We start from the raw sequence: 27,789 nt of genomic DNA, 5'->3' as shown, positions 1-27,789 counted from the left end.
ATTTTAAACTTTGTTTACGATTGAAAACCCAGTTTATCACTTCTGGATCAGATTACGCGGCGGATACGAGAGCTAGTGACATTACCCTTTGTGGTGACCTGACATTGTTCACGTATTTGTTCTCTTGTCTTTTTGGATTACAGTTGTCTCCTTGGCATCCATACCATATCATCTTATTTTATTTTATATACAATCTTTATATCTAACTTAGGTTTCACCTAGATTTTGAAGAAAATTTAAGCAGCATTGATAATAATATGCCTTATTTAAAGAGAGTGAAACCAATTTTTCGCTGCATTGAAGACCTGTTGGTGACCTTCTGCTGTTGTCTGCTCTATGGTCGGGTTGTTGTCTCTTTGACACATTCCCCATTTCCATTCTCAATTTTATTATAGTGTGTTCTAATCTTACTTGTGGCTCTCATAAAGTTAAGTACAAATTGCTATAGTACACTACACAAATGCTTCATTCAGAGTAAGAATTAACGATGAAAAAATTATATAGACACTTTTTTCTTTTAAAATCAACATGTAATCTTGAATTCGTGAATACTGCACATAATGCGTATTTTGTAATATACAATTGTGGATGTTATTTAGTAACCTTTACTCTTTGTTCCAGGAATAAGAAGGTGTGCTTTTACTAGTAACATTTTAATGGATACTTATAAGATACATATGTTGTTATTTTGCTACTTTCTTTTTGTTGGTTTGTTGAATTTGAAACGTTTAGACGATGAAAACTATTATTACGTGTTTCCATCTTTCATAGGCATACACGGAATTGCAAATAATGTCTTAGTGTGTCCCTATTTCTCGCAATTTCTCGTACACAAACGAGACCAACACGGATGGCGGAAACTTCAAAACAATAGATAAGTTCTAAACAACACAAAAGGTGACTTTATAGTGTAAATGACAAAACACATAAACAAAATTACAAAACATTCCCAGTGAGTCTATGAAATTATCAAACTGTGTACCCTTTAAGATTGTTTAAGTCAAATGAGAACGGGTTCACTTCATAATTTTTTATGAATATCAAAATAAACCGATTTATCATGTTTATAGCGATTTCTAATAACAAACATGTAGTTTAGACATTAGAGATATTTTTTAGGAACGAATAATAGCATGACAATCAAAAAATATAGAAGAACAAAAACCGCTAAACACAAATTATGAAAGTCAATATTCAAAATGTTTCAAATCTTTTGAAGTTGTCTCCCTTTTGATAATTCTCCAGTTTATTATTGTCTGCACATGTACAAATGCAAAACAGAATTTTGTTGATTATTCGCAAGTTATATGTTGAACAATGGTTACTTAATACTAAATATGAGGAATGACAACACATTATTATTTTCAAATTGTTGGGTTGTTCAGTAAGTACATGTAAAACATACATAAACTGATACAGGAGTAAAAAACTGTTTTTTAATTTTATATTATATTTAATGTTATAAATAATTCTGAAATACTGTAAGCTTTATATATGCCAGTTGCTTTTGTATTATGCATACAGTCAACACTATACAATCTATAATTGATACTCTACATGTACAAAAAATGTATATATTCATATTGATTTCTTTAATTCATCCTGTTGTTTTCATGCATGTAACAAGAGAATTTGGGCCTGGCACTGCAAATACCTGTCACAATAACAGGAAAGAATGAAATTGCCATGATGCAATAGGAGAAAATCCTTTATACTCTCTTAACAAATGTAATACTCACAGCAAATTATTCTCAATGTATTACAGTGTTCCAGCTAGGCCGTTTTCAGAGGGCGCCCTGTGCCCTTTTTACAGTTTCCAGGGCGCCCTGCCTTTTTTGAAGATCGATTGCATATTAATCAGGGCTTTCCATTGAAATGGAAGTTGAAGGCTGAATTAAAATTATAGGCGGCTATAACATGCGTTCGGCGAAGCCGGACGCCCACCAAGCTGTAAAAAAAAAAGTTTGTTTCCAGTTTTTGGAGAAAAAAATAATTTGTTTTTGATTCTGAGAAAAAAAAATTGTTTGTTTCACCCTCAGCTGCCACTATATGTAATGCTAAAATTGAAAGAAAAAAATTGTTTTCGACTTGTCGCGAAAAAAATAGATTGTTTTTCGCCGCAGTCGAAAAAAAAAGTTTGTACAGAAAAAAAAACCATAGCCCCCCCCAGAAAATCAAATGGTTGCTGCCTAAGCTTGGTGCCTTACGGCAGGGGGTCTGGGGGCCGCTCAAGGCCCCCAGAAGCTCTGGCATAAATAGAGCAAAATCCTGCATTCTCGCAATCTCCTGGCACCTAGTTTAATCTTTCAAATGACCATTTTTTATGTAGGAAATTAAAGAAAGAAAAAAAAAAAAACTCAAAGAAATTTCATTTTTTTTTTATGTCAGTTTTTTATTTTCATTACCTTATGCTTAAAATTCATTTACTTTTAAAGGAGTTTTATTTAAATAATCATCCGGTTTGTTAGAAATCTTGATCGATTTATTTTGCATAACTACATTGTATGTGCATTTGTAAACAATTAAATGACCCCCCTTTTCTCTCTAAAGACTGTTACGCGTATTTAAATCATACAATTATTTCTCAAGCATTGACAGAAAATTGATATATCCTCTGATTTTCTCTTTTTTTGTAAACTGTTCAATAAGTCGGATACATAAATCATTTGGAAATTTTATTTATTTGAGGTCGAGTCGACAATATTCTACTTTCGTTTTTGACCTTGATTCTCTGAACACCACGTGGGCTTTGAAAAAATGAACTTCAAAAGATACTGTTTTCCAGATTCTGAACAATATGATCTACTACACTTTCTTTAATTTGACTAAATATTATTCCATAGCATAAGATTGTCATCCTATCTGATTGTCTTCACGTTTTAAAAGCCAAAAAAAAGCCAACGAGTTAATGACAATCGGAACGTCTCTATTGTTATCATTCAATGACCACCGGAACGTCTCTCTTGTTATCTTTGAAAAGAAACAATGCATTCTGACTTTAAATAGACAACCAATCAGTGACCTGAATTCATGTGAACTATATTTAGACCAAGGTAAACATTGACTTCTCATCCTTGTTTATCGTGACCGCGACTTTGCGACAATATACGTCTCTCGGCTGCCTGTAAACATTTGAAAAAGATATTTTTTTCTTTTTGAATTTATATTTTTGGCAGTGAAGTAGCCGGCACTTGAAACCACCGTAAGCGGCGGATTTCCGCCGGCTACCGGCTTCAATGGAAAGCCCTGATTAATTTGCGTATTGATATGAGACGCTAATTACTAAATTTTACCTGGGGAAAAGATTATGACTTTGTTTACCACCCCAAGCTAATCAATGGTTACAACTGGTGTCATAATCTGTTGTTATAGGTAATCCGTTTATCGGATGGGTGGGTCATTAATGATCATCAACATTAATTCGTTCAAATAGAATCGGTCAGTCGGCAATTATCTTTGAAGAAATGTGCATACAACAACTTGGGCACAATTTGCGATGTTTACCGTAGTTTCATGGAAGAAACGTAATGACAGAAAGTTGGAAAACCATTATAAACTCGTTGAAGACATTGTTTTACTTGTTTTCTGTACAATAAACAGAAAATTCAGACGTATTTGTCATTGACCATGTTGACTGCCTTCATTTTTGATACGAAAATAACAAAATCGGCCGCCATATTGTGATCATATTTACATCATAATTACGTACTGTTTATAATCCTCCAAAGAAGGAGCACACCCGAATAAAGAAAGATAACTCAATCTGATTTTTTTCCTAGCATTGAGTCAATCTCCCATGCAGAGTTGTCGGTCCTTGCTCTCTCTCAATTGAGAGAGAGCAAGGACCGACAACTCTGCATGGGAGATTGGCATTGAGTAACCCATTTACATATTCTGAAATGTGTCTCCATACTTCTTGCTTAAGAATATATATGTTTAGGTATTTATTTTGAGTTATGGGAAAAGTTAAAGAGGGTCTTAGTAGCAGTGTTGGTAGGGTGCCTTGGTCATCTTTTTCTGTATTCTTTATTTTTGATACTATTTTTCACTGTTGCTTTATATCCTAAAATTGTGAATTTACTGAGCACAGCTGTTTTGTGCTGTATTGCCATCAAGCACAGCAGGGGTAGAAAGGTGAAACTGGTAAAATGTGGTAGACCATAGAAACAGTATGAAACAGATCTCCTTTCAAAACATACTGCATATAAAGTTCAACTGTGCCAAGCAATGATAAAAAAACTTGTGTGACAAGCTGGTTGACAAGTTTTTCAGCCTTAAAAGTAGAAAGATAGAGTTCTATATGGGCTAAAGATGTTGTTCTTGTATAACCTGTGATTCAACGAATAAACACAAATGTTTGATTAACATCTTTTATTAAAATATGCCCTTTTCATATTATCATATCGCGCGTTAAATGCCCTTTTTCACAGGGTTGGCAAAGTATTACCCGCCCGGGAAAACCCAGGCGGGAATTCCCGGGTTTTCCCGGGCTGGGCATACTCCCTCAAATGGGTAGTACTGGGTAATACTGGGCAATATGATTAGTTAAGCTTATTTCAACACAAAATAGTAAAGACTTGTTGTAGTTTCATAGTATTATAGCTAAATATATACATTTTATACAGATAACCATTGAGAGTCATTTCTAGAAGATTAAAAAATTCAATTTCATTCTTTTCTCCACTACTTCTATGTAGACAGAATACAAATTTGAACATTTTAGGATACATGTACCTTGTAAACTTCCATGTATAGTTTCAATAATCAAAACTTTAAAAAAATGAATTTATAGCAGTGTTTATGTGAATTTAAATTTGAATTTCTATGGAATCATATTGCTAAATAAACACCCTACAGGGTCAAGTCATTAACCCTTATAGAAATGAAAAGGCTGGTTATTGTTATGTAAACATATCTATGTCCTAATCTGAATAATTACTTATTAATTAGTGATGTACATATAAATTATGCATAAGTAATTTTTCTTACATTTTCTTGTTTATTCTTAATATAAGATATATACATTTGAAAAATGAATTCTTTGAATTAAACAGTTTGACCAATCTAGATGGGATGGTGATTTAATAGATATTTAGGATAATTATTGAGAAAGGCCTTTTCCATTAATATTTGTTAAATGTGTGTCCACATGTATACTTGTCTCCTAGTTGCTAGAATAGTACTTTTTCAAATCCATTTTATAAACACTTGTATTATCAGACTCTCAAACAAGTAAACTTATTCATAAATCAAAATGTGTTTAAAAATATCTTAAATGTATTGCATTTGAGTTTGATCACTGAATCTTCTTTTGAAATTCAGGCCAGTATTTTATATTACCCATTAAAACCCAGTAAAACCCGGGTTTTCCCAGTATTTCCCACTGGGCTGGGCAATACTCATAAAACCCGGGTTTTTGCCAACCCTGCTTTTTCAGGATTGGCACCCTGCCCTTTTGAAAACCTAGCTGGAACACTGTATTAAATTAATCAACATCTGTGTTACAACTTCAAATCCACAACTGTTTATAGGGAGAGGAAATTGAACATTTTGAAGGAAGTTTTTCAGTTGTACAGTATATGTACATATTACACATGCTAGAAAATAAACAGGGATGCATTTTAAAAATTGTAAATTTATATTTAATGTTATTTGAACTTTTCAAAATTTGTAGATAAATGCATTTTGTCAATTAGTTCCTGAACTTGGTTACATGAATTCTACACATCTGAGGTTTGGCCTGACTTCCATTGTAACTAATTACAATTTTATATTTTAACTGGGGAATTCCTGTGTCTAGATTAACAAATAAAAACTATCCCCATTCATCAATTAGAAAGCTTATTCCTGTGTACATGTGACAATAAACAATCAAATAAACTTAATAGTGTATTAATAGCTTCTGTATCTTTAAATGCACAATTTTACTATCGGTGATGGACAAATAAACCATATTTAGCTGAGTTCCCCAAGCTGCATACATGTACATTGGTCATCAATGACAGAATGTAACTCTTTTCACTGGAAAAAAACCCTTGTATATTTATTTTCCACTAAAATAAATTACTACAAGCTGCTTCTATGGTCAAAATCAATTTCTTATTTAAAAAGCATATCATTTCAGATCGTAAAATTGTCAACATAGCATTAAAGAAAAACTAGGGAACCAAAGACTGGTTAGCGTGACTTCTTTAATTTACACTGATAAACAATTGAACAATTTCTGCTTTCTATAGATGCCCAGCAGGTCAGATGTCCTCTCTCCTTTGACAACACCAGCCATACAGAAACGGTCTGGTATTAGTAATACAGTTGGTAGTTTTGTGTCTCCATCAACTAGCAGACATAAAGGAATGGATAGTCCTGTGACTATGTATATGGAAGAATATGATGCTGGTACTGAGAAGCGTGATCGACGTCGCTCCAGAGCATTAGAATTGAAACAAACTGTTGGGAGTCCTGCTTCACCTGCAGAAAGGTACATTGTTTGTTTTTGTCTGTACATATACATTGTACCTTATCAGGGTATTCCACCTTTTCTATTCATTGTTTGGCATTAATGAATATCCATTTAACTAGTTCTGTTGTTGTTGAGCACTGGGCAGTATTTGGTATTCATACAATACATTTGAATTGTGTATTAATCAGTTTTTCTCGTTTATATTCACAGGCCAAGTTCTGTTTCATCAAGCCATGGATTAACAGCTAATCAACTTTCAGAACATTATACCAACTGTATAAAGCTGTCAGCAGAAAATGTATGTTAATTATTTTTTTATCCTTATCCTTCATCGCTTTCATTTTGGCTTTGTTCCATCTTTCAGCAACAAACAGTTATACATACTTTTTTGCAATATCATATTGAGCTGAATTTTTTAGTATGTAAGTCTTCTATGATGAGTTAAATATTTTGCTAATGTTTGTTTCTGCTCTGCTATTTTTTGTCTAAATTACAGGCTTTAACTTTGAAAATAAGTTACTTTCATTCTCAAATTTCCACTCCTAAAAATGGCTTATAGCTTTTAAAGCCATTGCCATTAGTGTCTTTAGTAGTTTTAATTGTTTTGCAAACTATCTGGTTTTAGAAGTTGGTTGTAATTACATAAAAACACACATACAGGTTTTATTTTTGTGGAAACTTCCTTTAAATTATTTGTGGCAACACTTTTATGTATGAATAAAATGATACTTTGGTAAAACTCAGTTAAACAGCAATCCAACAACACAAACTAAAAAAACATTTAGTAGTAGTCAGACATATTTTGGTATTTATTTATATATTATGTATTAACATTTTCTTTTCCAGAAAATAAATTCCAAGAATGCCTTTGGACTTCATTTAATAGATTATATGTCAGATCTGGTCAAGAAAAAAGAATTAGAAAACTTTCAGGTAACTGAGATAATTTACTGGTTCAGATCTGTTTCTCTAATGGTATTATTAATAATGTAAAACAAAGACCACTCTGTCCTTTTTTTAGGTCACCTGGCCCACAGGGCCCAGTGAGCTTTTCCCATCACTTGCGGTCCTTCGTCAGTGTCTGATAACTTTTCTGAAATCTTCTCCTCTCAAACAACTGGGTCAGTTGGTACCAAACTTTGCCACAATCATCATAAGGGTATCTAGTTAAAATATGTTTCCGATGTACTTGCCTGCTGACTAACATGACTAAAAATAGAACACAGGTGTAAAAATGCAATTTTAGCTATTTATTATCTAGAAACCCTCTAAAAATAGAAACAATCTGACAGGTGTGAAAAGTAATATATATTTAATTATCCATAAAGTTGGCATACATTTGAAAGGTTCAGAATTTTACTACGGTTGCAGTTTCAGGGACCAAATGTTTGTCATTATCATAAACTGGCCTGTTGTTTATATTGTATTTACTTATTTTTGTACAAATGTAGGTTGCCAGTACCACATTAGATGCTAGTGCTAAAATCTATGCAGGGAGAGTGGATGCTATACATGCTGAGACTTATAAAGTATTGTCTGGGTTAGGATCAAGTAAAGACAAATCTAAACAAGATGATGGAGGTTTGTAATGTTAATGAAATTTTTGGAAATGAACTATCGCTTCTCCATAGTATATAAGTAAACAATTTTATTTAAATATTAGGAAACCAACTAAAAATGTCAATTCAGACTTTTTGTGACATTTTTTATATATAAATCAATAGGGTTTGTATCACATCATTAGTATGCAGTTTTCCCTGAAATTAGATTAATCAATTGGTCAAATTTTGCATCGATTAACAATTGTGATAATAAATGCATACAATAATTTCTGAATTCAAGACAGTTTTATTTTAAGCACAGCTAATCTATATATAATGTATGTGATACTAACATCAAATTGCGTCTCAAAAAATAATCTGTTGTCTCTAATTTACTTTATGTCAGCTTAAACTAAAAGTTAATAGTCGTGTTTATCTGACCTGCTCTATCTATACATGTATTTCTCAAAACAAAAAAATGACAATTGATGACACACAGGCCTTAAAAAATGAAGTGTTCTACAACATTTTGTCTGATACAATACAATCTTAACCTTAAAAGATTTATGTCACTTGTTTTGACATAGAAATGATATAAAATCAAATACGATAGAGAACTTGACACAACATAACAGAACATGTTTTTGATGTAAGGGATTTTAATGTTGTACAAGGGGGGGGGGGGGGGGGGGTATGCTTTTGCATTTGCAAAATAAGATCTAAAAGTTACACCAATATCTTAATGCCACTATACTCCTGAGTTTCAGATAAACTGACATTTTATTGATAGCAGTTTTTACTATAACTTAATTTCAATATGACTTTTATTTTAGCCCTATCATACTGTAGTAATTAAATGTCTGGATATTTACACACTTTAAACTGTTTTCTTTTAGAGGAAGGAGCAGATGAAGAAATGGCAGATAATGAAGATACACCAGAAAATGAACAGATTAAGAAAAAGAAAAAAGTAAGAAACACTCTCAGCATATTTTTGTTGAAAACGATTGTATTATTTTTTAGATTTTTTGTGAAAAAACACTTTATTGTCAGTTTAGTAAGAAGCATATAAATAAATAAATAAATATATATTTTATTTGAGTATCGCACATCGATTGATACAGTACATATATACAAGTAAATTAAGTAACATCTTTAAAATTCAATCAATGCCCAGCCAGACAGTTGACTTATGAGACACTTTAAAAGCATACATGTACATATTTACAATAAACTGCATGTTAAATTTGTAAAATATTTCTATAGAGTTAAAAATCTAATAAATTACTTTTTACAAATCGCTTTCAAAAAAAAAAAAAAAAAAAAATATTTGTAAAAATATAAAATGATAGTACTAATTATATGAAAAACACTATAAGAGTTCTTATTAAAAAATTATCAATTGTCTTCTAAAATAGAAATAAATATAATAAAAATATTAATCTCAATAAATAAAAATACCTTATTTTAAAGATTTGAGAAAAACAAATATGCTTAATGTTTAAAACTTAGACAAAAACTAGGCTATCAAAATAAAAATGTACTTCTTCAATCAAATGTAAATAATTTCCTTCTCATAAAACATTTCTGCAAAATTTTACATAGACATTTCTGAATTTGCTCGGATATCATTATAAATATAAACTTATCGTCCATATAGCCAGATGTATGAAATTTTACCATTGACAAAAATAATTTTTGAACAAAGCACTTTAATTTTTTATATGATTTGCATTGTATAGAACAAGCTTAAAACACTTCTTTATCTTAAACTGCCAAAACAGAATGCAATCAGTCATAAGGTGATTGAAATTAGTTAAAAAATTTATGGATTACTTAAAAGGTGAGAATAAAAAAAAAAAAGATGAAAGAACGCCACAGACAGTTTTGAAGTTAGACACTGATTAGAATTCTTTAGATTTTGATTATTATATTTCTTAAATCTTAACATCTTTTTAGGTGCAAATTTGCCTTTTACACTGTTATACTTTTTTTTTATGTGTGCATATACCTCTCACCCTATTGTGTTTGTATCAAAAATGGTAAGCAAGACATATGGGTTTGAACACTGTTAATACAGAACTCATGTGCATTTGTTAAGAAACAGACAAAAATATATAAGATTTGTAAATGTGATTTCTTTAATGCTGCATAAAGATAAATGTTGTGAGAATTAAGAATGCAAATTCTTAATAATGTTATGCTTATCCTTTCCATTTTGAATAATTTCTAAATTTATGATATGTCAACAATATTTTCCATTTTACAATTGATAGCTCTACTTTGATGTATCCTTCACCTTGTTTTAAAAAGGTGTTTCATTCTGCTGCTTGTTATTTTTCGGTTCTGTCTTTGTAATTAGCAGCATATTCCTTTATTAGCATATGTCATTCATATATTCACTCTAAACAATGGACAAGTTTTACTTTGTCCTTTAAAAACCAGTGGAACATGATATTTTTAATTCATCAGCTCTGATAACTTTCCATTGAACCATCAAAATTATTAAAATAATTCAGATTTTTTTACTCATGGAGAATTTGTTTCTTACTAGAACATGTAGAAGTACCGAAACGATCACTTACATAAATTTTACTTTCAGAAAAAACACACAACAGTAGAAACAAATCTAAAGAACATTACAGCTGCTAAAGTAGACTTGGCATTTGAAGTAGATCCAATGTTTCAACTGATGTCAGGGGCTTTTGATGAGGGAGGAACCATGGGATTGCTTCATAATACATTACGGTGCTTCAATGATGACCAAGAACTGGTCTTAGATTCAAGTACTGTAGTAAATGCTGATGATGAAATTCAACCATCACAAAATAAACCTATAGATTTAAGTGATATAAAAGGTTTGTATAAATAAGATTTTGTCTTATTGTATGTAAAGTCTCAATAAAAATGCATAGAGAGTATCAAGTACTATATTAAAGTGATTCAAATTCAACGGTATTATTATACTGGTTAACTCCTGTCTCTCCATCCCATTATATATTCATTTCATCTTTCTCAGGACTACGAATCAGATCTCTGAAAATGTAAGCAAAGTGTATGTGATTGGTTTTTCACTTTCCTTACTCGTCAACTTCTGGTTCACAGAAGATATTGTGCTTACACTTTATGACCATCTTTGAAATTTTCCTCACATTTTTCTCAGGAACAACAAGTTAGGATGTCCAGAAATATGGTTTCAAGCTTTATCTGAGCATGCTATACTGTCACAGTGTGTGAAGCCTTTTTGCATTCATTGCTCATCCACTTTCTGTAAACAGAACATTCTTACATATGATGACTATATATGAATTATTGTTGCATTGTTCTAAGGGATAATTAGACAGAACTCCTTGATATAAGTTTCAAGTTTCAGTAAGCATGCTTAACCTTGTAATGTGTATTTACATGTACATTCATTGCTTTTCAACTTTCTGTTTTTTGAACACTTATAAAAAGGGTTTTATGACTTCTCACAATTTAATGGGTTTATACAGAAAACACCACAATTTTGTTGGATTTATCACACTATATGTGGAATATTACAGAATACCATCGTATATATGTATACATGATAAATCCTTTTTGGGATGAACCATTTAATTTCTCTCTTGTTTTACAGAAATGTTTAGAGGTATAAATTTAGAGTCAAAAGAAGTTTGTCCATCATTTTCAAGTTTTACTTTCATGGATTGGGATGAAAATGCAGAGGTAATGATTCATCTGTTTAAATATTCTCAAGTTTATATATTTTGTATTGAAACTTAAACATTGAGTTGTATAAATTATGTTGCTTAATTGTAAATAAATACATGCTTAATCCTACTGAACTTATTTTTGCAAGAGTTCTACATTTTATATAATCTCTTTTTATAATAAGCCAAAAGTAATGCCATTTGATGTTGTTACAAACTTTTTTAATGTATGAAAACCAAATCACCATGGATTATTTATTATATATCATAATATTTTGAATGATATAACAGACATGAAAAGGATATGGTGTATTAGTTCATGAAACATAATCACTATGCTCAAGTGTATTTCGAAAAGCAAAGGACTACAATTTTTATTTACTGTGAATATAGTGATAAACTGCAAATTTTCTTGATGCAAAGAAATTATTTATCCATGAAACATTTTTTTTTCAGGACACAGTACACTCACAAGACAATGGAGACCATGCGTTTGACATGAATGCTGAACATGAACCCATACCTGAAGCTGACAATGATAATGATGATATGCCTGATATGGTTGGAGATTTTCCTGATAATGATTATGCAGGTAGTGTAGTGTATACTTTTGACAAACATACTGTTTTATTACTTGCAAGGATAAAAATACAATTTAGCAACATGTAAAACTAATCAATTTGTGACTTTTTCAACAAAAAAAACAGATTTTAGAATATAATTAATACCCAAATACCAGGAATTTTTAATGGACATTTTAGCATTGCTGTAGAAAACATTTTTTTAATCAATCAACCTCTGTATTTTGCTGATGTAGAATCAATCATTAATAACCATCACAATGCTTGTAAACCGCCTTGTTTTTTATGCCCATTTATGGGCATTATGTTTTCTGGTCTGTGCGTCTGTTTCGTTCGTCCACCCGTTTGTCTGTCCCGCTTCAGGTTAGAGTTTTTGATGAAGTTGATGTCCAATCTTGAAACTTAGTACATATGTTCCCTATGATATGATCTTTTTAATTTCAATGCCAAATTGGAGATTTTCACCCATATTCACTGTCCACTGAATATAGAAAATGATAGTGCGGATGGGGCATCCATTTACTGGGGACACATTCTTGTTTACAATTCTATGGATAAATATTGTTAGTGGCCTATGCTCCACCAAGGGGCGACATGATTAAGCAATTGATATGGTATAATCATAATCTGGATACTTTAGGTTTTAGTGTCACTGCATTTTTATACATTTTTCAGAATCAGATACCAGTGTACATGATGAGAACCAAAATAATGGAATTACAATAGGTGATGGTAAAGCTGCTGAAATCACAGAAACCATTGAAAGTATCAAGTAAGTACTTAAACCTATTATGCCTGTTTGTTGTGCCCACACATTTTTGTCAATATAATGGAACTTTATGTGACTGTCATACAAGTGAGAGAATACAGTCAGGAATAATACATTTGTTTTCGTTGGTTTGATTTTGCCATGTAATAAAGGACTTTCTGTTTTTAATTTTCCTTTTTACTCATTTGATAGAATGCGTTGCTTTGTACAGTTTTGATGAACACATTAGAAAATGTTTTAACATGTGAAAATTGATTTTTTCCAAATGTTTCACCCAAAAGCAGATTATACTGTAGAGAATTGACAGTTTCTTTGATACAATGTAGGAGGGGAGATAACTCATATGTGAAGTAATAGGATGTACAACAAGAGTGAAGGTTATCTAACATTCACTTGCCCACTAGTTTACTATTTTGAAAAATGTTTTCATAATTTTATTATTCCTCTTATTGCATGTTCATATATGTATTATGTAGTTCGATTTGAAATTATGAACTCTTGTTATTTCCTTTGAAATATATTAGTTTGTGTTACTAGCTAGTGATTGTGTTAATTATTCAATGTCATGTTTATCTAGATATACAAAACATTTGATGGAACATATTTATCTTATTTTGAAATATATTAGTTTGACACATGTCTTTTTGTCCTATGGCTCTAGTACAACTGTCTTCCTTGGAAGTGACAAAAAAGGATTAATATTGTCAAACATTAAACACACAAAATCACAAATTTAAGATCTGGATATTAAATTGTATACGGTTTGCATTCTGGTTATTAGGTTTTTGCGTCTAGATAGGATGAAGTCTTGACATCATGGATTTTCCATGCTTAGCTTGCAAGCGTATTTATCGCGGTACTCTTGATACACATACTCACATTTTCCTCCCCTAGACCTTAGAACCCCTGCATGATTTACACCAACAACAACAATCTGACTTTGAGACTTTAATTAAAATAGAATACAAACGGTTAGATTTGTATGAATATAAAGTTTCTGTAATTTAATTTTACTTGTCTTCAGACAACAAAGTTTTAAATTTCCACTATCACATGACCTAAATCAACTTGCCATAGGTGACGGGAAAGGGAAAATCTAGATCAAGGGTATTACATAATTTATTATTTTTTTCAGACACGGAACAACTGGAACCCTGCTGTCAGTTTTAGCTTCTGCACCTTCTGATTACTCATATTTCAATAATACTCTGATGAGAGCTTGGGCAGGACCCTCACATTGGAAAATAAAACCATTATCAAAAGGTATATATAATCATTATCATGCGCGTAGCTACGTTTACGTCAAAACGCCCTGGCGTACACTAGAATTTTGAAAATAAAACAAATAATCGACATAGAATAAGAAAAACTGGTCAAAAGCACATCAGCCTTGTGCTTCTTCTTTTAATGGATTGTAATTTTGAATAAAAAGGGACTAAATTTACTCAAATAGATCATTTAATATATTTGTTCGAATCTTTTGTAAAAGTCTGAATCCACTATGAATTCTACCTTCTTTTCTTATATTTAAAGCAATTCACTATCTGCTCAGATTCGATATGCTGTTTGTATTTTTGTCGAGCCTGTGATTTATGTCCCAAAAGCGAGACAAAGCGGCGTCAATATTTAGGTCTGAATGTGGATAAATTCTTTTAAATGACTCCGACCGTGAAATTTTACGAAAGTTGTACAGAAACTGTTTTTGATCAAAAGAGTATTCAGAGCAATATAATAATGCAATTATATCTTAAGTTTTCCCACATTTTAAGGATAAAATGTTATTTCTTTCTGCAATTAATCTGAGACTACTATAACACATGTGTTATAGTAGTCTCAGAATTAATAAGTGGTCGCAGTTTGGGCTTACATTTTGTTATTTCTTCTACTTGTCGAACCTTTATCGAAATTTATGAAAATGTCGAAGAAGCTTTTTCTATGACTAATGTCTAAAGCTAAAATTTTAAAAGCATTTGTTTTCGTTCATTTTTCGGTTCTTTTCTGGTAGACAGATAGCCGGACTCTTCTTTACGCAATTACATGCTCAATTTATAAACCTTCATAGATTGTCTGAAATATTCCAGATCAAGAAAAAAATATCAAAAGAAAATTTTATTTTTTTTTTAAATCCCTGTAAAGGAATGATACATTGATTCACTTTTTGTGGAAGAAATCCTAGGTGTTCCAGAATTTTTTTATATTGCACCTCTTAGAAATATTTTTTTTCGTGTTCATTAAAAGGTGCTTTTGTTGATTATATGCTCACTCACGGCACCATTTAAACTTATTTAAAAGTAATATTGGTTTGGACGTTTTCTCTAAAACCAATGACCATTAGGCTAGCTTCCAGTTTAACACGATGAATAAGTTAACATATTACAAAATTTAACCAAAAAAATAAATAAACCATTTAGATTCAAAAGTATGTTGTTATCAATGATTTTTTACTGACAGGAATCATTATGGTATCTCATTCTCAATAGCTTTCGGGGGCTTCGTCCCTTTTAACCCACTACCAACAGGTGCTTTGACATTGAGCGGTTGGCACCCCTCATATCCCTCGCCAAGGTTCGGGCGTACACGTAAAAATGACCCAGCTACGCCACTGATTATTGTATGGTGTTTTTATTTTGATAAAAAATTATGTAAAAAAAACAATGTGCAAATATCAGTAACGTGATAATTCAGGAGTTGATTAGGCCTAAAATAAAATATTTTTTGTTTCCCCAATCCCGACCTACCCTACAAAAATGGTCTGACTCATAAAATGTTATTGTCAAAACTAAGTCAAATATTATTTTATTCATATCTGATTTTCTGGCTTGCCGTATCGACCGATATTGTTCCAGCATTTTGGAAAAAATAAAATTATTTCCCTACCTACCTACACATACCTAGCTTGGCGGGGACTGAATTGGGGAAACAAACAATATATTAATTTAGGCCCAGTACTAAACAGTTCAATTATGAAATAAAAGTGGAAGTAAAAAGTACAACCACTAAGTTCAAAAGGTAAAACAATCCCCCAATATGGAAATTCCTATATATTGAAGGAACACTTTTTTTTCAGATAAAAGATTAGTCAGCCAAACAGAACAAGGGAAGAAGAAATTAAAGAAAGAACCATTTAAAATGGACTATGAACAACAAATAGACTTTGATAGTTACTTCAAATCATCTAGAGCAACAATGTTAACAAAAGCGACAATGATTAAACATAGTAAAAAGAAGAACACACTCCCTAAAGATTTACATTATGATGCTGATAAGTTGTTTAGATTATTCCAGAAAACCAAAGTTATGGTAAGTGTTTTATTTTCCTGCAAAAATAAAGATCATATATATGGGGAAGATGTTAGAAAACAAAATAATTTAAATTTACTAGGAGAACTTGGAACTATTATCTTCCTGTGGCATGAGTATTCCTAAAGCAGAGGTGGCATCTCTTAAATTAAAAAAAAAAGAAGTATTTGAATGTCTCTATTTTCCTCACAAAGATATATTTAATACCCTAAAAGTTTAGTGATAAATAAGTAAAGATTTCCCATTCTTATCACTTCAGTAGGTTATATATTCGAAATTCAAATTTAAAAAAAGGTACATTTTTTTCTCTTTAAATGACCTTTATTCACATAAGAATCCTTTCTGACTGGATCCATCAGATTGTCTTTCTTTACCACTCTAGAATGTCTTGAGCCAAAGTAATATAGAAAAAAACACAGAAAGATTGCATTACTCTGTGTCTACTATGTGTAAAAAAAATTAATCAAAGATATCAGGCTTATAATTTTTGTACCAGACACGTTTCTTTCTTCAAAAGACTCAGCAGAGCTGCTCAAATTAATAGAGTTATAAGTCCAAATAAAATATTATGTAAAAGGTGTAATACCACCAAACCATGGTACCTCACATCCGGTTGTATACGAAAATAGGTCGAAAAAAAAATATTCCCTTGAATTTGACAGTTGTAGGTAATTAATCCTACATTTTATTGCAGTAAAACATTTCTGTGTCATAAACATATGTATTGTGTATTTCAAAGCACAATTATTTTTTTATTTGGGATTTCTATAGAATATTTTGTAAACTTGAGGTTACATGGTTTCTAAACTTTGTATACAGATTAAATAAGGGTAGAAATTTGATCGGTTAATTTCCAGTGATGGCTATTTTCTTATATGCAATGATTTTTTTCTATAGTACTGGACAGGATCAACTTTACTCATGCCAAGTATTTCTTTATTTGAAACAAAGATAAAATCAACACATTTTTTTAAAAGTGCAAATTTAACAAAGACTAATAGGGGAAAATCAATGGTGGTTATAGCTAAAAGGACAAGACGACCTAAAATTCTAAAAAGTTTTGTCAAACACAGCTTAGATGTGCATTTAGGAAGGTGATAGCTGAAAAAGTTATTCTTTAAAAAAACTTATGTGGAAAGTAAAAAAAAAAAAAAAAGAAAGAAACACAATATTTTTAAAGTCAAAATCAAATAAACTCTTGTCTCAGAACTAGATTATTATTATTTTAATTATTTTTTCTCTTTTGTTTCAGATAAAGCGACAGAACAATACAAATGACAATGTTGATGTTGACGGGGAAATAGACAACTACAATTTTGATAATTCAAATGATATGGAAAATTATTGTCCGAGAGGTGACGAGGTAAAGTTCAATAAACTTTTATACTTTTCACATTCCTTAAATTATTGTCATTTTTTAAATCTACTAGATTAGTTATCTTCAGTAAAATATCTGGGGAGAAAACTATAGATGTTTTTTCTACTACTTTATGGTTTTACAGCTATTCTATTAAAATGGGAGGGAAGGAAGGGAAGTTTAAATATGGACTGGGACATGTGTCTTTTTTCAGTATTAATCTATAACCATTATGCAAAATTATAGTTCTTGGTTGTAGGGATATTTTGAAAGTTCCTTCCTACCATGCCTTATACATTTTAATGAAATAACTTTATATAGATATAGGAAGATGTGGTATGAGTGCCAATGAGACAACTCTCCATCTAAGTAACAATTTATAAAAGTAAACCATTGTGAGACTTCAACACAGAGCCTTGGCTCACATGGAACAGCAAGCTATAAAGGACCCCAAAATTACTAGTGTAAAACCATTCAAACGGGAAAACCAACGGTCTAATCTATATAAAAATGAGAAACATGTATGAACTAAATAACCAGACAACAACTACTGTACATCAGATTCCTGACTTAGGATAGGTGCAAACATTTGCAGTGGGATTAAAAGTTTTAATGCTACCAAACCTTCTCCCTTTAATAGATTTCTTTAATAAAATTTTCATGATTAATAAAAGTCAACAAAAAAGGTTAGTACTTAACAAAATGCTGTTGTTAAAAACACTGAAGGAAAGGGAAAGATGAGTCATATTTAAATGAATTGTTGTGATAAAAAAATTCCATAAGGTTACAAGTAGATACCTTATTTTAAACACATGATACACCCTTTATTGTTGTGTATACTGAATTAATTGCTAACGTAAAATGGGATATTGAAAGGCATTTAATCAGAAGGAACTGGCATGACATATCAGAATCTTTTGAAAATCAGACACAGTTCAGCGGTTCCTACAATTATGTAAAGTTTTCAGTTACTGTGGATTCATTTATTTTCGTGGGTATCAATTTTCGTGGATAGAGAAAGACGTTTCGTGGTATACGTAAATTCGTGGATCGCTGATTACAACAACAAAAAAATAGATACGTAATTCGTGGATTTCTTTTTGATTTAGGAGATCATATAACCTCCTTGGTTTGATCAATAATAAAACAAAACAAAAAAGAAGGAATTCATTGAAAAAGTTGTGAATTGTCAAACTCCTCGCTTTGTCATTCTAGGTTAAAGTGTTCATTGATAACTGCGATTACAATAATGTACAGAGACAACTTATTATTTGTTTGTTTTACAATTTATAAATTCTTGTCTGAATTCTATAAGGCATTCAAAACTTTATGATTGAAAGCTCATTTCCCTTATCACGATATAATAAACAGTGATATAAGTATAAGGTGTGAAAATAAATGTTCCTGTCATAAACACTTTTACCTACGGGCAATATCCCTGTACTTAATCCTATTGATTTTTAATCGCTGTTTAACCAAACTATGACACAGTATAAATTAACAACTTGCAGTATTTTCCATAACAGTTTTAATCAATTTTAAAAAGTAAATTATCACTGATATTTGATATATTTATTATAGATTTAATCAAAATACTTGTATCTTCTTTCAATAAAACACATGTGTTATGTTACAATGTTTATCGCTAGTCAACACTATACTAGAACTGCATAACATAACCGGAAATAAACATTCGACTCCATACACATTTCTGGGGATTATTCTTCGTTGAATTCTTAAATTTGTGGTTCGCTGTGACCCACGAAACCCACGAAAATTGGTATACCACTAAAAAAAATGAATCCACAGTATTCAATCAGAATAAACTCAAGCTATGATACAACATGTAGTTATGTAAACGATTTACTTAAATCAGACAAGTCCTGTAATTCTGGAAAGACAATTACAAAAATCTAAAGGTAGTATAGCTTTAACAACCTAAACAATATTGTAAAATTTTGAGGAAATCAATCCAGGCCTGCTGGAGTGCACCTGGATGATAATTGATAAAACTTCACACAGTTGAAGAACACTAATCTAGGATGTGCATTAAGGAATATAATCTGGATCCTCCCTGTTAAATTGAAATAATTGAGCTTAATGACTTCAATATTGCAATATGTGATAACAGTATATCATGCAACTACTCTGTAAACTGAATGTATATTGAGAAACTTCACACGGTTGTAGAACCTACCTAAGTATGAAGTATACATAACAAAACAAACAAAAAATCATCAAAAAATTAGAATCTCCTATATTTTATAAATTTCCTCTTATATATATATATTTCAATTATAAATTTTGTGATTATTAATAGCCATGTGATGACGATGATGACGAGAATGGTGAATTTGGATTCAACTTCACAGCAGATGGGTGCTCTCAAGAAACCAATGATTCCCAGCAAGGAGTGGTAGTCAATGACACTATTTTAGATGGAACAATGTTAAGTGGTGATAAGTTACTGGATGTTCCAAGAAAAGTAAGCTGTATTCTAATTTATATTATTTTTTCTTATTACCAATAAACTCACCCCTTTCTACAGGTACTATAAGTTTAAAGAAAACTGTCAGCAACATTTTGTCATTGGAAAAAATGTAGTGCACTTCTAATGATATATCCCCATTCAAATTACAAAACGGGTTGTTGAAGTAAGTAAGGGCCTTAATAACAAGGTCATTATTTTTAAGATGAAAATGTATAATAAATAAACATTTGAGAAAGTCGAATAGAATAGAACTTTTCAAATGTAATGTTGACATTTACTGCCCTAAGTGGCAAAAAACTGAGTTTTGTGAAATTTAATAAAATCTGCTAGAATTTCATTCAATTGAGGCTTAGATAATATAAAGTACATCATTTGACACTCTGATATGTTGTTTGTCATAACAAGCATATTCAATGTTAAAATATGTCTTTGTTAGGCCATAATAAATAATAGGTTTGTTTGCCCAAACGCTACCTACCCAGAAAAAAGCTGCCTACTCAAATTCTTTTATTGTCTTGATTTGAATAAGTTTTTTTCTAATCAAATAGGCATGCAGACTAATAAACAATTGATACTTCAATTTCTTTTTGCCTACCTACCTACCCACTGTCTCAACCTTTGGGTAGGGTTTGGGCAAACCAAAATATTTTTAAGTGTGGCCTCAATGTATGAACAACATGTATATGCTTCAGGTCCTGACAACCAATTTGTTTAGCCTGTTTTAATATTATTTCTTATTGTTATCTCATAAAAAGAATGTGATCCTTAAACTTAAAAAAACAACCAATATTTTCTATCACAACATTTTTATTTGATTCATCCTGATCATAGGTATTTAATTGTAACTTGAAATTTATACTAGAAAGTGGGGCCATTTTGGGGTCTTATCAAAATTTAACAGTGTCTGGTTTATTTTGGTGGGTTTAATTTTGGAACATCATCATAACAAAAACATTCCAAATAGTGTGTAATTCAATATAATGTCCTAGTGGCTGTATGATAGATCAGAGATTCAAGTTCGTTAAATTACATTGAATATTACAGGTTGCAAAGATTGATATTGGGTACGCAAAAACAGCAAAGAAGTTAGATGTCAAAAGACTGAAGAAAACAATATGGAACATTTTAACAGAAGCAGAAGAAGAAAAGGTAATGATACATTCTCATTGTTGTAACTGGAATAATTCTACTTACCTTCCATTTATCTTTGTCTACTTTCCATCACCTGGAATATATGTCTTTTAATTATTTGAAGTAGGAATTGTATTGTTTAGTTTGTTTTAGATCTTCCATTTGCTCAATTATAGTTGGACAATAATTTATTTTTATACCATTTTTAAAGAGTGGTACATAACACTACAGGGAGATAACTCTGTACAAATCAGCTGAACGTTTTAATCTTGTTTTATTGTTATGAAAATATTAAGCTTCTTAAGGATCAAAATTAGTGTTTGTCAAACTGCTATATATGAAATGAAATTTTTCCAATAAAGTGTGTGGATAAATTTAATTTTTTTTTTTATATATTATTGTCAAAGGGTCAAAGTAAATATCTTGTCAAAATTAAACGAGCCAAATTTATTAAGTCAAGGTGTTTGGTACTACAAATGTATATAAAGCATGACATATTTTTATGATAAGTGGAAATGTACTTTTTATGTCAGTGCATGCAAATGTTTGTTCTTTTATTGTTTCATATGTAACTTATTTTTCCACAAAGTGATAATCTGATTTTTTTCCTTACAGGACAAACCAGGAACAAGTGCAATGCAAACAGATCAGCTAAATAAAACCATGGATAAGACAATATCATTTACCAGCCTGTTAGCAGAACTACCAAAAAGAGTGTCCGGCCAGACAGCAGAGAATCTTAGTGTTCCTATAGCATTTGTCTGTTTATTACATTTAGCTAATGAAAAGGTGATTAAACATTTGTTCTTCATTGTAGAATTATTCAAATAATCTCAAAATCACACAATTGCATTTTTGTCAATTTTATGATTTGGATACATCTGTTACCACCATCCATGAACTTTATGTCAAGTTTGTCTTGGGACAGTCAAATATGTTAATACATAAGGTAACCTATTCATGGGATAGAAAATCATTCAGTTTGAAATACCAAAGAGTTTATTTAGTTTTACAATTAAAAATGTTAGTTGGATGTTACTACTTGTAAATAAAGTCTACCAGACAATCATTATGATAGGTTGATGCCAAGTACAACGTATCTTATATTTTGAATCATTGAAATTAATTTTATATTTATTTTTTGCAGAATTTGAAAATTGAAGATAGTGATATGAAAGACTTGATAATTTCTCAGGATGTATGAAAGTGTTTATTAAAAACAAATTATACAGAAACAATTAATTGTGTACAGAAAATAGTATAACGCTTTGGATTCATCAATTGTAAAGAAAGGCAGCTGACATGGAAAACAAAGTTGCAATTGTTGAATGGATATCACCAGACTAACCAGAAATTATCAGAGATAGAAAAAAAGAAGAATATAAAATATCATGTGATTAGGGGAGATAACTCAGGTTCTTCTGAACAATGCTAATCTAATGTAGAAATATACCTTTTTTTACTGTTTCCAGAAATTATTGTGTAATGATGTTAATGATAAGTAAATAAACCAGAAGATGATTGTATAGAATTAAAGTAATAGTTTGTCATTATTTTACTCTCAGGTGAACCAACAAACAAACCACTATTTAATGTTAAGATATTTTATGAATAATGTTATTACTTTTTAAATGTAGTATGTTTTGTTTTATTTTAAATAATTGAATCATTTTAAATGTATGTCCATTGTATATATAGAATTTTCTTCTTCATAAATTCCTTCTGTTCTAAATAGCGGTATATTTCATATTAAGGTTGGCTTGTATTAGTCATGGATTTAAATGTTACATATTGAATCGGCTATGTTGATGCAACAGCACAGCTAGTAAGAAGATAAATATAATCATTAGCTTATTAATTCAAGTAGTTAAATGGAAATATGCATGTGATATTGATCACCAAATTGATAAGAAGGGGTCTTTAAATCTGTAATTGTGAAATATCCCTCCCCCTTCCTGTCCACCAAAAAAAAGTGAAAATACTCATCTTTAAAAACATTTCACAATTACTTTTTTTAAAGATGGAATGTTTATTTTTTACAACTGAGAAGTGGGGAGTCCCCTCCCTGTCCACCAAAAAAAAGTGAAAATACTCATCTTTAAAAACACTTCACAATTATTTTTTTTAAAAGAGGGAACGTTTATTTTTTACAACTTAGAAGTGGGGAGTCATTAATAAGAGATGTAGCAATTTCCATCATGATGTCAGATACAGAACATATACATTCATATTTTCACGTTTAAGGAGGCTCGCGGGTATAAGATTTTCAGAAAAAAATTAAAAATTAATTTTTCATTACAAATTTTATTGATTACCTTAAGTAGCTGTTACTTTATCATATGGTACAAAAATCATTCCAAAAAATCAATTCGTGTTGGCCCCAGCAGACTTTTAAAATGTAGATGTCATTGAAAAAGCTTCAAATTATCTCCCTTTGGTGCAAAAATGCCATTTTTTGGCATAAAAATTGAAATATCTTTTTTAACTCATCGGTGACCTATATTTTTTATTGTTGTTTTCGAATAAGCTGTACATAGACTAAATAATTGTAAAATTTTAGCGATTTCTGTAATTTAGTTCTTTTTTTATTTCGATATTGCCGCTATTTCTCCTATTAGTTCAACAGAAAAAAAAGGACATTAACAAAAATGTATGCCCCTTTCGATGGTAAATTGTGAGCGTAAATGAACGGTGACCCCATTTTTTTATTTCATTTTTCTATTAAGTATAAGATAAAGTTCATTTATAGAAAAATATAGAGAAATCCTATATTAAATAAAAAAATTCATTTAGACCCGCGAGCCCCCTTAAAAAACTTCTTTTGATCATTTGTTTGTAGCCTAGTATTTCATGGTACTTTTCACTCAAGTTAATAACTGGTCCTTTCTTCTTTAAAAGAGTTAAATTACTCTGATAGTGAAAAATATATTACTTCAGTTCTCAGGTAGATTGTTATAAATTGAAAAATACATGGAATTTTGAGTTTGTTCAATTTTTCAATCTATTCGCAGTTATTTGTGATATCTAATTGCAGTACATATATTTTCTTGTTTGTTATCATCCTGTGCTAACTCATTTATGAGATTTATTTGTAGAACCATGTTTTCTGTTATCTTTCCTTTATCTGTCTGTCATTCACTGGTCTTCCTCTCATCAGCATATATTTTACTGCTCATTTTTATATATTTTAACATTATATTGCTTGTGAATATCTGTATAGATCTAATTTTGGATGTGAATGGAGGTAAAATGAATTCCTGTTATCATAAATAGTTTCCATAATTTTAAAATAGCTACCATTATGGCATAGCATGTCTTCCAAAATGGTCTTATTATTTGTACAGGACCGATAACTGATATTTCAAGTATGATTGTGCTGAGCCTGAAACAGACATATGGTATAGATTTGTCAATTTAAGATAATTCTGTAAAAAAAAAATCTATCTATTTAACCTGACATTTTGCCAGCCACCTTGTTTCCAATTATAAAAGTGAAATAATGAATAAGTAATTTTTAAAAATTTCTCTGATTTGTGTCTAATAGATTTAGTTGAAAAAAGTAGTTAAAAAAGGTTTGGAGTGAAAAATCAATAGAACCACATTGTTTAAACTAGTACACATGTGCCCAGGTGTGATATTTAATTATGCACCAGTATTTAAAAAAAATATTGATATCTTTATCTTACATTCATTGTTAGTATTTTCTTTGGGAAAACGTTGAAAGTTCTATTCAAACTCAATTGTGCTTTGTAAACGTACACAGATTTTACGTATTGTAAAAAATAATACACTCAAATTGCTTTTAAAATCATGATAGAAAAATAAACCAAAATAATAGCAGTACAAGCCTTAATTTATTTGAAAGGTTTTTGTTAAAAAAAGTATATATATATTTTTTTTTTAGTAATTTCCCAAAATTTATTACTTGTTTCCAAAAATTTTATGGGTTTTGGGGGGAAATGTTCTTTTTTCTTCATTTTCAAACACACTTGTTTCCAACTTGTAACTGACTTTCAGAGTTTGGCCAAAATATTGAGAAAAAGCTGCAGTTTTTACTGTTATATCCAGTAATTCGACTTTGAACTCAAACAATCTTTGTTTTAGTCCAGCTTAATTCCTTTACCTTTTACCTTTACCTCATCTTACGTTTTGTTTATTAATCTACTGCTGCTCCGAAAGAAAGATTGTCACATTGAATGTATTTAGTGATATCATTATGTGAAGTTCGACGGAAGTTCAATGTTTATTTATTTTTGTACTTCTGAAGTATGTATAGCAAATTTTGTGTTTTGTTTTATGATTTATAAATTGTCATATGACTTCACAGTATCTGATTGAAAATATTGCATTTAGTGTGTTCATTTGTAAATAAATGCATATAATCATTATGTATTACATTCTTAACTTAAACATAGCTTCATTTGTTTGCTAACTATATATATAAAAAATATATAGTTCTCTGAGACAATTTTATGCATTCACTTAAATTACTTCAAAATAAGATATTCTTAACTGTAAATTTTAACCAACCAGAATACATCATGCTCATTACAAAAATTATGCAATACATTTGTTGTGGTTGTAAATACATCTTAATATATAAATGTAGGAGCAGAAATTAAAAAAAATCTTAAAATAAAGTGACTGAAAAAGGTGAATATCTGTTTTCTGTTATACGCCCACTCTGTTGTATCAACCTTGTCTGTCCTGTATGTTTGTCAGTTCACACTGATAAGGTTTGTTACAAAGTATTCAGATTTGTATTGAAGAATAAATATCTACTTGATTGTAGCTTGAAGTTGTCTAATAATACTTTGGAAACATGATTTTTATGCCTCCTCTAGGGGTATTATGTTTTTTTCGGTTGTGCATCTGTTAGTCTGTTCGTCCAACCCTCTGATTGCTCCAAGTTAAAGTTTTCGATCAAGGTAGTTATTGATTAAGGTGGTACCAAACACCTTGACTGAAATAAATTTGGCTGGTTTAATTTTCATAAAATTTTGACAAAATAGTTACTTTGACCCTTTGGCAAAAAAAATTAAAAAAAACTTGAACCACACTTTTTCGGAAAAAAATCATTGGCTATATAGCTGTTAGACAGACACAAATTAAATATTTCCTTAATAATACAACATGATCAAAACTTTTAGCTGATTTTTACAGATTTATCTCCCTGTAGTGTTAGGTTCATGTACCATCTTAAGTTATTAATTTTTTAACGAAACATGACAACAAATATCAGAGTGCTAATTTAACATAAATTATGAACAGACAAAATGTTATTTCAGTCTCACTAGCCACATTTCATGGAATATGAAACATTGAAATGTTTGTTGAGCTGCTTAGAGTGTAAACCTATTCCCAAATGTGACCTACAGAAATTAGACTTAGTAGCTGGTTTGCGCTACATGAGCACCATAATAGGTACCACATGTGGAACAAGATCTGCCTACCCTTCCGGAGAACCTGAGATCAACCAAGTTTTTGGTGGGGTTCCTGTTTATCTATTTCTATTTAGCCATGGTGTTGTCAGTTTATTTTCAAATTTTGAGTTTGAATGACCCTCTGCTATCTTAAGCCTCTCTTTTGAATAAAGCTTTTATATTTCAAAAGGTAGAAGACCTGGATGATTCATATCATCAATACAGATGCCTCATGTTATTAAGTTTTTGTCTGGCATGGTCACAATCTAATTAAAAACCGATCTCTCATCGCTCCTGTTTCTGATATGTCGCGTGGGAGATCTAACGAAACCCGCTTTGAGGTCACATGTGAGTGACCTAGTAGGTGTGTCTTTTTCGACCAATGAAATTGAGTCTTCCACGATCTTGGAAGTTTAACGTAAGGCAAAGGGATGTAACTCATTTTATTTACGACGAAATTGTAAGTCAAAATAATTCATAAACTTTTTTGATTGGCTTGTTAATAGGTCGTCAACTCATTTGCATATCTTTATAAATTCATAACTTTTAGTTCACTCACATGTGACCTCAAAGCCGGTTTCGTTAGATCTCCCACGCGACATATCAGAAACAGGAGCGATGAGAGATCGGTTTTTAATTAGATTGGCATGGTCATTGCCTTAATTCTCATTTTATTGTTGAGTGACTGCTTAAAACTAAGAGTGCACTTCAAACCGTCTCCCCTGCTTTACAGATTTTAATTAAATTTTTTAAGACAACGATTTAACTGCAAGTATCCCAAATGATAATTCATGTAATTTGTGAAGGACGTCGAAGTCAGATGATCCTTGCCAGACTGAAATATAGTAACCCTATTGTTTACAGTATCTGCATAAATTGCTTCTCGGAGCGCAGCTGGATACGACCTCCGATGTCCAACCGTGAACAGTTTGGGGAAAAATGGACACAATATTTGCACTTGATACAGGTCTGAATTTTGATTGTAATTAAATAATTGACACGTTATGGGTTTCTGACACAGAATTAATGAACTTAGAATTGGAT

At 30.8% G+C, this 27,789-nt stretch overlaps 2 protein-coding genes across 3 annotated transcripts in view; one reads left to right on the top strand and one right to left on the bottom strand.

Moving 5' to 3' along the window:
- LOC143072583 (uncharacterized) overlaps window positions 1-27,789 on the bottom strand; it is a 79,863-nt gene that overhangs the window by 10,960 nt on the left and 41,114 nt on the right. The gene's annotated exons all lie outside the window — the stretch shown is intronic.
- On the top strand, window positions 770-25,980 carry LOC143072582 (condensin complex subunit 2-like). 2 transcript variants are annotated; one of them, XM_076247589.1, is made up of 17 exons: window positions 770-897; window positions 6,237-6,478; window positions 6,671-6,758; window positions 7,307-7,393; window positions 7,912-8,041; window positions 8,898-8,971; window positions 10,604-10,859; window positions 11,621-11,709; window positions 12,150-12,285; window positions 12,950-13,046; window positions 14,179-14,306; window positions 16,111-16,343; window positions 17,596-17,706; window positions 20,021-20,185; window positions 21,236-21,340; window positions 21,938-22,111; window positions 22,470-25,980. In XM_076247589.1, the coding sequence occupies exons 2-17, from the start codon at window positions 6,237-6,239 to the stop codon at window positions 22,524-22,526; spliced, it is 2,172 nt and encodes a 723-aa protein (XP_076103704.1). In that variant the 5' UTR covers window positions 770-897; the 3' UTR covers window positions 22,527-25,980. The 2 variants fall into 2 exon arrangements, with proteins under 2 accessions (XP_076103704.1, XP_076103706.1); XM_076247591.1 differs by lacking the exon at window positions 770-897 and adding an exon at window positions 1,234-1,384.

The sequence above is a fragment of the Mytilus galloprovincialis genome, chromosome 4, assembly GCF_965363235.1.
Source record: "Mytilus galloprovincialis chromosome 4, xbMytGall1.hap1.1, whole genome shotgun sequence".
NCBI lineage: Eukaryota > Metazoa > Mollusca > Bivalvia > Mytilida > Mytilidae > Mytilus > Mytilus galloprovincialis.
Note: the sequence above shows the minus strand (reverse complement) of the source record. Positions and strands in the feature narration are given on the sequence as shown.

What these genes read in the sequence shown, in the direction of transcription:
- LOC143072582 (XM_076247589.1), top strand. Translation starts at nt 6,237, where the DNA reads ATGCCCAGCAGGTCAGATGTCCTCTCTCCTTTGACAACACCAGCCATA. An exon ending in AGATTAAGAAAAAGAAAAAA is followed by an intron (nt 8,972 to 10,603) that starts GTAAGAAACACT and finishes TTTTACTTTCAG; the next exon opens with AAAAAACACACAACAGTAGA. An exon ending in AATAAAACCATTATCAAAAG is followed by an intron (nt 14,307 to 16,110) that starts GTATATATAATC and finishes CTTTTTTTTCAG; the next exon opens with ATAAAAGATTAGTCAGCCAA.